Source organism: Bos grunniens, chromosome 1, assembly GCF_055505025.1.
Source record: "Bos grunniens cultivar Pamir isolate PY7600 chromosome 1, Bosgru_T2T1.0, whole genome shotgun sequence".
In the NCBI taxonomy this organism is placed as follows: Eukaryota; Metazoa; Chordata; class Mammalia; order Artiodactyla; family Bovidae; genus Bos; species Bos grunniens.
The window spans coordinates 91013123-91026320 of record NC_141165.1 but is presented as its reverse complement, the minus strand read 5'-3'; the positions used below and the strand labels follow the sequence as shown (position 1 = coordinate 91026320).

At 36.6% G+C, this 13198-nt stretch overlaps 1 protein-coding gene across 3 annotated transcripts in view; it reads left to right on the top strand.

The window, feature by feature from the left end:
• The window catches only part of EAF2 (ELL associated factor 2), a 56310-nt gene that overhangs the window by 18740 nt on the left and 24372 nt on the right, over positions 1-13198 (top strand). For 2 of the 3 annotated variants that reach the window (XM_086403829.1, XM_086403837.1), the window contains 2 exons: positions 4926-5062; positions 7102-7247. In XM_086403829.1, the coding sequence (XP_086259955.1) occupies positions 4926-5062; positions 7102-7247 (283 nt within the window). The remainder of the gene's footprint in view (positions 1-4925; positions 5063-7101; positions 7248-13198) is intronic. The other variant, XM_086403844.1, reaches the window with a different exon arrangement.

The following is a 13198-nucleotide window of genomic DNA, read 5'->3' as shown; positions in this document are numbered from 1 at the left end:
TGGGGATCTAGGATCCTAGATGTTACTGGGTAACTGAACCTGCATGCCATGACTAAGGCCCAACACAGCCAAATAAATAAATATTTTTTAAAAATTGTTCAGAGTATAGAAGGCAGGCATAGGGATTGTGAACAACCTGTTTAACTTTTATTTATAATAAAAAATGTTCATATTACTCATATGAACATTCATTGAGTATCTGTGCAGATCTTGGTACTGTAGAGTAAATGCTTGGAGCAATAACAAAAAAATTCTATTCAGTCTTCCTTCTTCAGAAACTCAGAGTAACAATAAAGTATTGCATTTTAAAATGTTTTCTATTCTAAGAATACAGATATTTTTAAGGAGAATATATTATGTGAATCTCTTAAATGTTACATGGAGCCCTTGGGTTGCTATTTGGGGATATCTTACTCACTTGTTTTCAGTGAAGACATCTAAAAAATATATTTACCAGCCAAGTAGGTATATTTGTTAAGATCATGCTTCTGGCTCTGTACCTTACCAGGGCTTCTCCTGAGTGATCCACATCTCACTCTTTCTTGTAGGCCACTCCAGATGTGTCCTCTTCTATGTGCTGTGCCTGCTTAACTTCCTATAGTTTTGTCTTAGAAAATTTTGTTTCTTTCTTTTGGCTTCATCATGTTTTCTCACAACCTCTCAGAAGTCTCTAATCTATCCCTTTTGTATGGCAGCCTCAATTACAAAATTTATCTCATACTCCTCCTTGTGGTCATGTGTACAATCTCTGCTGCTGCTGCTGCTAAGTCGCTTCAGTCGTATCCGACTCTGTGCAACCCCATAGACGGCAGCCCACCAGGCTCCACCGTCCCTGGGATTCTCCAGGCAAGCAAGAACACTGGAGTGGGTTTCCATTTCCTTCTCCAATGCATGAAAGTGAAAAGTGAAAGTGAAGTCACTCAGTCGTGTCCGACTCTTCTCGACCCCATGGAGTGCAGCCTACCAGGCTCCTCCGTCCATGGGATTTTCCAGGCAAGAGTACTGGAGTGGGGTGCCATTGCCTTCTCTAATAATTGTTAACTTTTAAAATATGATATGCCCTTTTAACCTTTCTGGTGGCTCAGATGGTAAGGAGTCTGCCTGCATGCAGCAGACCTGAGTTTGATCCCTAGGTCAGAAAGGTCCCTTGGAGAAGGGAATGGCTCCAGTATTCTTGCCTGGAGAATCCCATTCTCCAGAGGAGATGGCGGGCTACAGTCCGTGGGGTCCCTAAGAGTCTGACAGGACTGAGCAGCACTTCACTTTAGTCTTTTATGGGGGTCTTCCAGGTGGCTCTGGTGGTAAAGAATCCACCTACAATGCAACTAGTGGTAAAGAATCTGCCTACAATGCAGGAGTTCAATCCCTGGGTGGAGAAGATCCCCTGGAGTAGAAAATGGCAACCTGCTCCAGTATTCTTGCCTGGAAAATTCCATAGACAGAGGAGCCTGGTGGGCTACAGTCCATGGGGCTGCAGATTTTTAGAAGTCACCTTGTTCTAACTTGATTTAACATTACTATTGTGTTTGACAAAATTATTATAATTAGTGCTGTAAAAATTAAATGCACTTCTATAAAGTTCAAAACCAAGCAATTATAACAATATATTGTTTAGGGATATGCATATGTGGGATAAAATAAGAGAATGAGAAACATAAAATTCCTTCAGGGTTGAGGAAAGTAGGAACAAAGGATAGAAGAGGAGCATGTCAGTAAATGTGGGTTATTAGGAGTGAGCCAGGGTTCTTTAACCTTTTATTATGGAAAATAGAATAGTATAATGAACTCCTATGTACTTACTGAGTTTCAAGAATTATCACCATTTTGCTGTTTTTAATATAGTCTCCTACCACTTCTTTTTCCTGTCATATTTTAAAAGCAATCCCAGATATTCACAAATGCTTATGTATATATCCTTAACTGATAAGGATATTTTTACTTTCACTTAAGGACCATGCTAACCATCACTTACCATGAAATTAATTATAAGACCTGGTCCATATTTATGTTTTCATGATGCTTTCAAAAATGTCTTTTTTCAACTTTTCTCCCTAGAAATCCATATAAAATCCTTATATAGCATATTTATGTATTCATTTATTTTGTATTGAGGTATCGTTAATTTACAAGGTTGTGTTAGTTCAAGTATATATCAAAGTGATTCAATTATACATATCCATCTATATTTTCAGATTATTTTCCATTATAAGTTATTATAAGATATTGAGCATATTTCCCTTTGCTGTAGAGTAGATCCTTATTGTTTACCTATTTTATTTTATTTTTTTTTGTGAGAATCATAAAATATTTTATTTTGAGAGTAAAACTCTAGTTCAGGCACATTTAAACTACAGTAAATGCTAAATACAGAAATCTTGGCCTAATGCTTTATCTGGTGACATAATTAAATTTTATTTTTATTTAGTAGGCATCTTAAAAATTGTAGTCTTTGCTTCAAAAGAGATTTGTCTAAAGCATTGTATCTGCCCTGGAGACAGTGGTTATAGACTGATATAGGGGCACATAGGAAAGTCCTTTATTAAGTACACTCTGCCGTCAGTGTGCACAGTCTACATAAAATATGCTGTAGGCAAGTAGAAGAGATTAATGCGAATATAGGTAGAGTGAGTCATATGGGATAAAAACAGTAAAGCAAAGAAGCAGCAGTATTTCTCCTAAATAGATAACAAAAATAAACTATAGTAAAATACTCAGTAATTTTTTAAAATTCATAAGAACTTTCAGAACCACACACAAAAAGCATTCCTTTCGCTCACCAGCCATGCTATCCTGAGTTCATTATTTAACAGTCCTGAGTTTGTTTTCTTATCTGTAAAACTGCAATAATTATACCCACCACCTAAGATTGCTATGAGAATGGAATAGCAAGTGTCCAACACAAACCACAGCACATGGTGAGCCTGCAGGATGTCCTATGCTCTCTTAGTGTATTGCCTACAGACAGTAGCTAATAGTGATTTATCTGGCTTGATAGATACACTGGGATGGAAGATGGAAGAGCATCTGCGTATTTTAAAATGAAGTTAGAGAAGAGCTGCTTTATCAAAGTACAATGTTAAAACAGATTACTGAGTTTACACTTGTAAATACTATACCTTATTTCACTAAAGTTGAAATAAAACACAGGTTTTTGAGTTTCAAATATTTCATACTGTTACACAAAATAAAGACCTGTGTTCACCTCTGGGAGACAATGGGCCATGCATAGGTTTTTACATGTTTTCTTATCTGGATTGAAATTTAGTGCAAATTAATGCACAGTAGTAAGTTGCTGCAGTAAAAGTCCTGTTATAGGACTTTGTTCCATTCGATTATAAATGCATTTTTATTTTACTCCTAGGAGGTAATGCACTTCTGACAGGTATTAAAAAGTATTCCAATGAATTTTTACATAAAGTATTACAAGAAAGTTAACATCTTCTATACAAAACAAAATGACCATGATTTGTTGTTCTTAGTTTTCTGGTTTCCTAAGGTAAATTTTATGTGTAAGACTTCTATGCACATTTGTTTTAATGAAAATTATAGAGGAAGGATGATATCTTTAAACTAGATACAAACCCTGAGAAATCCCATGATTAAGACCTCTTATCAACTGCCAGTTTTCAGCTGCTGCTTTTTGTACTAGAGTCTCTCTCTCTTTCTTTTTATTGTGGCTAGTACTGATATCTCTTTATAAATAAATAAGATTTTCATATTTTAAACCATGTGGACTTCTGCACATGTTTTATCAGTAATTTTCATAATCTTGAAGATAAAATATGACCAAGATCTCACTTAAGGTTTTAAATGTCTCCATTTGCAAGAAACTGAAATCAGGACTTTAATGGATATGGCTCCTTATTAAGACTAATTAATCCAATTTCATGTTTACCTATTTTATATTCCTATATTGCATTCTGATATTATGTTTCTTATCTCTTTTATTCTGTAAAATTCCCTGACCTCTATTATGACATCAGTTTGCTGGAGAAGCCAGATTAGTTGTTCTAGAGGATATACCCACATTCTGGATTTCAAATAACTTCTGTCTGGTATTATGTAACTTGTTTCTCTCTCCTCATGTTTCCTATAAGCTGGTAATTATTTTTAAAGGCTTGATGAGAATTAGATTCTTTGTAAGTTGTTGTTTTTTTTTTCTCAGGCAAGAATGCTTTGTAGATGGTGCCTTGTACTTTCTTTTGTATTACATCATGAGGCATATAATGTCTACTTGGCCCACTTTTAAGGGTGCTAAAATTAATCAGTTGGTTTAATGCAACATGTTTCTTGATACATTGATTTTACTTAATCTGCATAGGGGAGCACCCCTTTAATAAGATTTCAGATTTGACAAATTAAAGAAGGAAGAAGAGGGGTAGGGAATATAATTCAGAACTTTTGTCCCCTTATTGTAAAGTATATTGGCTGTATTAGAATTGAATCCCAATTGCCTGTTGTAGACCAAATCTACAAAGATTTATGAAACAAATCTTTACTGGCTTAGTGCAACTACTTCCTCTAGTCTCTTTCCTCAAGACAGCGATTTTGAGATCTCAGTCTCTCTTCATCTGTGTTTTTTACTATAATCCTTATTGCTAGAGTAGTAAATTAAGGTAATTAACTTAGGTGACTTGAAGTACAATATAGATTGAAAAAGACAGAAGGTCTCAAGTGAAAGTCGCTCAGTCGTGTCTGACTCTGCAACCCCATGGACTATACAGTCCATGGAATTCTCCAGGCCAGAATACTGGAGTGGGGCTGTTCCCTTTTCCAGGGGATCTTCCCAACCCAGGAATCAAACCCAGGTCTTCCACATTGTAGGCGGATTCTTTGCCAGCTGAGGTACCAGGGAAGTGAAGATCTCAGTCTCTTTTAACTGAATTTCTATGAAAAATTTCAATAATAATAAACTTTTTAAACAGGGTTCAACTGCACCAGTAACTGTTTTCAAAGGTTCAAAGAAACCTTACTTAAAAGAATGCATTTTGATTATTAACCATGATACTGGGGAATGTCGTCTAGAAAAACTCAGCAGCAACATCACTGTAAAAAAAACAAGGTATGTGGTTAATGAAAGAAATATTTTATCAACACATAAATTGCTAAGAAAATGTCAATGAAAAAAGTTATTGGATTAAGTCACATTATTATATAAGGATTTTTCTATGTGGTGCAAGGTGTTTTGATTTTTTTGCAAGTTTAAATTTGATGAAGATCCTTTAGCCAGAAGTTTTTACCATTTCTCCCTATGATATATAAAAGCTTCTTTTGTTTCTAAATGTTTTCTTATATTTAGTTATATCTTTATTCTATTGTAGATATGTTTGTAGAACTGGACTGAAAGGAGTCATTATGCACTCTCCAAATAATATCATTATTGTTAGTAAAATTTTATCAAGCACCTAGAAAACGTGAAGCAAGAAAAGGGAGAATTTCCAATACAAATAGTAACCTCAAAACGTCTACATTTTAATTGGGTTAACATATAATTGCATTAAAAAAACTCAGATTTTGGAGGGTGGGGTGGGGATAGGCAGTAGATTAATTAACATGTAGCATAAAGGGCTATGCTCTAAAAGCCATAAAAATATTAATAGTATAGACAAAACTTGTTCTAGGAATTAAAAGAAGGGAGAAGTTATGGTTCACCAGAGCATTAAGGGAGCTCTTATTGATGTACCTTAAGAGGAGGATAAAATTTAGGACTGTTTTCCCCAAACATATTTGGTGATAAGAATTACCTTTGTGTGTTTGTTAAACATATGAGTTCCCAAACTCAACTGATCAGGGAAGAGGCCTAGGAAGCTTTTTTTTTTTTTTTTTAATTATCCTCTCCTCTCAGATGATTTTTATTGGTAGAAAAGTTTAGAAGATACTGATTTAATTATCAGAGAGAACATGAGGACATAATCAAGGTAGGAATTTATCTGAATTATTTGGAACCTATGAATAAGACTTACTTGAATAGAGCAGAAATTTGTTTCTTTGCTTGTGTACCAATATTAGAAATGGGGAATGAGGCTGGAAGAAGCTAGAGTTAGGTGAGCTAATGCTTTCAATATTAACTATGAAATTAGTACAGTGTCTTATTGGCGGTGGTTATATACTGTATTAAAGTTCTTTTAAGCAGGGATCGACATGCTTACATTCTTGTTTTGCAATGTAAATATCCCAAGCAAATCGATTTAAATGAAACCATGTGGGAAACAGAAAAATGCATAAACCATGATTCTTGAGAGTAGGAATGAAGAGAAAAGTGAAGTTCTAAATACTTCGTGAAGGAAGAACTAGCAGGATTTGGTGACTGGAAATGGGAGCAACAAAGTCAAAGCATAACTGTATTATTTATACATACTCTTTTCTTAAAAGTTTTGAAAGGAGAGTATACAAATCTTCTTTAGTAACATGTCTTAATGTTTTAAATGAAAATGAAAAATGTGGGAGTGATTTAATTTTAACAGGATGAAAGTTTCAAAATTTATGGAATATATTGTACCTCTTGTATACTTATGTATAATTTCATTTTATTTCAGTCATTTGTGTATGTCTTATCTCTTCGATTTGGAGCAGTGGTTTTGTTTTTATTCACATTTGTATCCTTCAATGAACCTGTGTGTATGCCATGTATATAGCCGGGCTCAATAAACATTTGTTATATAATGAATTAAATTAATACTTTAATCTTTGAATGTCATTTTAAAGATCTCTAGAATAAAGAACACGGAGAAGGCGATGGCACCCCACTCCAGTACTCTTGCCTGGAAAATCCCATGGACGGAGGAGCCTGGTAGGCTGCACTCCATGGGGTCGCGAAGAGTTGGACACGACTGAGCGACTTCACTTTCACTTTTCACTTTCATGCATTGGAGAAGGAAATGGCAACCCACTCCAGTGTTCTTGCCTGGAGAATCCCAGGGACGAGGGAGCCTGGTGGGCTGCCATCTATGGGGTCTCACAGAGTCGGACACGACTGAAGTGACTTAGCAGCAGCAGCAGAATAAAGAACAAGCTGTCAGTTTTAGCAGCTTTGTAAGTTGAAATTGTTGTTATATTGCAATCATCATACTGGTTTTGACCTTTTGCTATTCTTAATGGCAGGTTTGAAGGAAGCAGTAAAATTCAGTATCGAATAGAACAGCAGCAGCAACAAATGCGAAATTCAGCTAGGACTCCTAATCTTATAAAACATTCTCCATCCGAAGACAAGATGTCCCCAGCATCTCCGATGGATGATATTGAAAGAGGTAAAATATATGTGTATGCAATGTCCCTTTATAAGAAATTATTAATAAATGTTAAGTGAAATCTTTCATTTTAATTGACAAGCAAACTAACCATAGAATTCTAAAAACATGTTTTTAATTATGGATTTTTCTAGGGGAAGAACATAGTTTAATGATTTTATGTACATGAGCCTACGTATAACAGAATTTACATTTTTTATTATTCAGAGGAACAAGTATTTATTATTTATTATTCAGAGGAACAAGTTCAAATACATGTAATTGGAGTTTTCTTCTCTTTGACAGTTATGATGATTCAAATTCAGGTCTTCACAGCATCTTCCTGTTGAAGTTTTTTTATGTATAGCCAGACTATAGATGTCTAAGATGTCGCCAAACCAATAGTGAAGTGAGGAAATGTAGGAAGCCAAAGCAGCAGGCAAGTTCTTCTGAATTGATGCTCACTTCTCAGCAGGAAGGTGTTTCTAGGGAAGTACAGTCCCTTTGAAAGTAAGGAAACTTATATATCTATTTCTTTTCTAGCTGCAGTTTGGGTGTTTGTGTTATTGTAATTAAATGTGGTAGGAGCAAGATCCTGATCACCAAAGTTTATTTGCTTCTACACTTAGCCTTCATAACTTATATATCACTGTTTCCTCTTGCCCCCTCCTAAGCCCAGTATAGTATTAGATCCCTAATATTTTAGTGTTCACTTTACAAACAATAAGGAAAATAAAATCTCAGAACTCTTGTTGCTATAATGGTTAGAGTACACATAGCCCTTCCAGGTGGCCTAGGTTTCCTCACAACCTAGTGGCTAGGTTCCAAGAATAAGTGTTGAGAGAGAGTGAAAGGAGAAAGGAAGTGTGGAGGTGAAATCTTTATTTTTTTAATTACACAGGCTCAGAAGCCATGTAGTATCACTTGTGCATGTGTTTGTACATGTTTTAACAGCTTTATTGAGGTATATCTGACACAAAATCTTCAGGTATTTAAACTACAGTCTGTTAGGTTTTGATATTTGTACATCCCGAAGTTACAACCACAACCAAGACAGTGAACTTATTTATCACTCTAAAAAGTTTCTGCCTGGTCATTTGTAATACCGCTATGCCAGTCCTCCCCACCCCATCCATTCCTAGGTAAGTACTGATCTGCTTTATGTCACTATCATTGGTTTGTTTATTTTAGACATTTATATCAGTGGAATCATATAGTATGTCCTCTTTTTTTATGTCTAGATTTTTGCACTAAGCATAATTATTTTGATAATCATCCATTATTGAAGCATTTATCAATAGTTCAATCCTTTTTTACTGCTGAGTAGTGGTCTTCTTTATGGATAGACAACAATTTGCTTATCTGCTCAACTTGAAGATGGACATTTGAGTTGCTTCCAGTTTTTGGTTTTTACAAATAAAACTGTTATGAACATCACATATAAATTTTTGAAAAGACAAATATTTTATCTTGAGTAAATATGTAGAAGTGAAATATGCACTGGAAGTAATGAATAGATTCAAGGGATTCAATTTAGTTAACTACGCCTGAAGAACTATGGACAGAGGTCTGTAATATTGTACAGGAGGCAGCAAACAAAACTATTCTAAAGAAAAAGAAAAGCAAGAAGGCAAAGTGGTTATCTGAGGATATCTTTACAAATAGCTGAAGAAATAAGAGAAGCAAAAAGCAAAGGGAAAAGGAAGAGGTACATCCAACTAAATACAGAGTTCCGAAGAATAGCATGGAGAGATAAGAAGGCCTTATGGGCATAGTAAGGACAGATGGTAGAAAGCTAGTTGACACTGAAGAGATCAAGAAGAGATAGAATACATGAAGAACTGTACAAAAAATATCTTAAAGAACCGATTACTACGATTGTGTGGTCAGTCACCCAGAGCCAGACATTCTAGAGTGCAAAGTCAGAACCTTAGGAAGCACTACTGTTAATAAAGCTAGTGGGTGCGATGGAATTCCAGTAGAGCTATTTAAAACCCTAAAGGATGATGCCATCAGGGTGTTGCATCCAATATGTCAGTAAATCTGGAAGACCCCACAGTGGCCACAGGACTGGAAAAGGTCAGTCCTCATTCCAATTCCCAAGAAGGGTAGTACTAAAGAATGTGCTAACCAGTGGATAGTTGCACTCATCTCCCATGCTGGTAAGGTCATGCTTAAAGTCTTGCATGCTATGCTTCAGAATTACATGAACCAAGAACTTCCAGATGTCCAAGCTGGGTTTAGAAAAGGCAGAGGAACCAGAGATCAAATTGCCAACATTTGCTGGGTCATAGAGAAAGCAAGGGGATTCCAGAAAGACATCTATCTCTGTTTCATGGACTATGCTAAATCCTTTGACTGTGTGGATCATTAAAAGCTATGGAAAGCTCTTAAAGAGATGGGAATACCAGACCATCTTACCTGTCTCCTAAGAAACCTATATGTGGGTCAAGAAGCAACAGTTAGAACCCTGTATGGAACAAATGATTGATTCAAGATTGAGAAAGGAGTACAACAGGGCTGTCTGCTGTCACCTGTTCGTTTAACCTCTACACTGAGCACAACATCTAGGCTGGATGAGTTACAAGCTGGAATCAAGATAGGTGGGAGAAACATCAACAACTTCAGATACGCAGATGATACCACTCTAATGGCAGAAAGCAAAGAGGAACTAAAGAGCCTGTTGATGAGGGTGAAGGAGGAGAGTGACAGAGCCGGCTTAAAACTAAGTATTAAAAAAAAGTAAGATCATGGCATCTGACCCCATTACTTCATGGCAAATGGAAGTGGAAAAGGTGGATATAGCACGACGGATTTCCTCCTCTTGGGCTTTAAAATCACTGTGGATGGTGACTGCAGCCATTAAATCAGAGGACAGTTTCTTCTTGGCTAGAAGACTATGACAAACCTAGATAGTGTGTTGAAAAGCAGAGACATTACTCTGCCACCGAAGGTCTGTATAGTTAAGGCTATGATCTTCTCAGTGGTATGTACAGTTGTGAGATTTGGACTGTAAAGAAGGCAGAATGCCAAAGAATTGATGCCTTCAAACTATGGTGCTAGAGAAGACTCCTGAGAGTCCCTTGGATTGCAAGGATATCAAAGCAGTCAATCTTGAGGGAAATCAGCCCTGAATACTCATTGGAAGGACTGATGCTGAAGCGGAAACTCCAGTATTTTGGTCATCTGATATGAACAGCTGATTCATTGGAGAAGTCCCTGATACTGGGAAAAATTGAGGGGAAGGAGAAGAGGGCTTCAAAGAATGACGTCGCTGGTAAGTGTCACCAATGCAATGGACGTGAACTTAGGCAAACTTCAGGAAATGGTGAGGAACAGTGAGGTCTGGCATGTTGCAGTTCATGGGGTTGCAAAGAGTCGGACACGACTGGGCGACTGAACAACAACAACAACAACAAGTGAAATAGCTGGATCATATGGTAGGTGTATATTTAACTCTTTAAGCAACTGCCAAATTGTTTTCCAAAGTGGTTGTATGATTTTACATTTTTCTAATGTATATCAAAGCTTGGATTCATTTTAATAAGATGCGTAGTGGTATCTCATTGGGTCTTTTTAAAAAATTTATTTGATTGAAATATAATTGATTTACAGTGTTGTGTTAGTTTCTGGTATACAGCAAAGCAATTCAGTTACACATATATATATAATATATAATAGTTTGCATTTGGTAATCCCAAACTCCCAATCCATCCCTCTCCCACACTCCACCTTGGCAACAACAAGTCTGTTCTCTATGAATCTGTATCTGTTTTATAGGTAAGCTCATTTGTATTCATATTTTATATTCCATGTGTAATGATATAATATCAGATCAGATCAGTCACTCAGTCATGTCTGACTCTTTGCGACCCCATGAGTCGCAGCACGCGAGGCCTCCTTGTCCATCACCAACTCCCGGAGTTCACTCAGACTCACATCCATCGAGTCAGTGATGCCATCCAGCCATCTCATCCTCTGTCGTCCCCTTCTCCTCCTGCCCCCAATCCCTCCCAGCATCAGAGTCTTTTCCAATGAATCAACTCTTCACATGAGGTGGCCAAAGTACTGGAGTTTCAGCTTTAGCATCATTCCTTCCAAAGAAATCCCAGGGCTGATCTCCTTCAGAATGGACTGGTTGGATCTCCTTGCAGTTCAAGGGACTCTCAAGAGTCTTCTCCAACACCACAGTTCAAAAGCATCAATTCTTCAGCGCTCAGCCTTCTTCACAGTCCAACTCTCACATCCATACATGACCACAGGAAAAACCATAGCCTTGACTAGATGGACCTTTGTTGGCAAAGTAATGTCCCTGCTTTTGAATATGCTATCTAGGTGGGTCATAACTTTCCTTCCAAGGAGTAAGCGTCTTTTAATTTCATGGCTGCAGTCACCATCTGTGGTGATTTTGGAGACCAGAAGAATAAAGTCTGACACTGTTTCCACTGTTTCTCCATCTATTTCCCATGAAGTGGTGGGACCGGATGCCATGATCTTTGTTTTCTGAATGTTGAGCTTTAAGCCAACTTTTTCACTCTCCACTTTCACTTTCATCAAGAGGCTTTTGAGTTCCTCTTCACTTTCTGCCATAAGGGTGGTGTCATCTGCATATCTGAGGTTATTGATATTTCTCCTGGCAATCTTGATTCCAGCTTGTGTTTCTTCCAGTCCAGCATTTCTCATGATGTACTCTGCATATAAGTTAAATAAACAGGGTGACAATATACAGCCTTGACGAACTCCTTTTCCTATTTGGAACCAGTCTGTTGTTCCACGTCCAGTTCTAACTGTTGCTTCCTGACCTGCATACAAATTTCTTGGTATTTGTCTTTTTCTTTCTAACTTAATTCACTAGGTCCATCCATATTGCTGCAAATGGCATTATTTCATTCTTTTTTTATAGATGAGCAGTATTCCATTATATATATACATATCTATCTATATATAGATGTATAATATACATATAGATATATACATATCATTATCTATATAATATATAATGTATGTGTGTACATGTATATATAATATATATATTTAGATAATATGCATGATGTATACATATAATATATAGATATATTATTGAGCCTAGTGGCTCAGTGGTAAAAGTCCACCGGTCAATGTAGAGACGTGGGTTTGATCCCTGGATTGGGAAGACTCCCTGGAGAAGGAAATGGCAAACAATTCAGTGCAATCCCAATAAAAATTTCAACAAGCTTTGTAAGAAATTGAGACGCTAATTCTAAAATTCTTGTGAAAATGGAAGAGTCCTAGAATACCCAAAAGAACTTTGTAAGAAAAGAACAAAGATGTAAGATGTAAAACTTCCTGATTTCAAAATTATTATAAAGCTAACAAGACAATATGGTGTTGGCATAAATATAAACAAATAGATCTATGTGTTAGATAAAAGTTCAGAAATAGACCCACGTATATATGGACAGTTTTTTTTTTTCCTCACAGTATCTCTCTCCATTTATTTAAATATTTAATTTCTTTTAGAAATGCTTTATGGTTTTCAGCATACAGGTCCTTCAAATATTTTGTCAAAATTATCTATGTTGTTGTGCAGTCACTCAGTCATGTCTGACTGCGACCCCATGCGACAGCACTCCAGGCTTTCCTGTCTTTCACCATCTCCTGGAGCTTGCACAAACTCATGTCCATTGAGTTGACAATGCCATCCAACCATCTCGTCCTCTGTTGTCCCCTTCTCCTGCCTTTAATCTTTCCCAGCATCAGGGTCTTTTCTAATGAGTTGGCTTTTCACACTAGGTGGCCAAAGTATTGGAGTTTCAGCTTCAGCACCAGTCTTCCCAATGAATATTCAGGATTGATTTCCTTTAGGATGGGCTGGTTTGATCTCCTTGCAGTCCAAGAGACTCTCAAGAGTCTTCTCCAATAGTCTTCTAAGAAGAAGACTTCCAAGAAGTCTTCTTAACAGTCTTCTCCTTTTGATGGTTCAAAAGCATCAA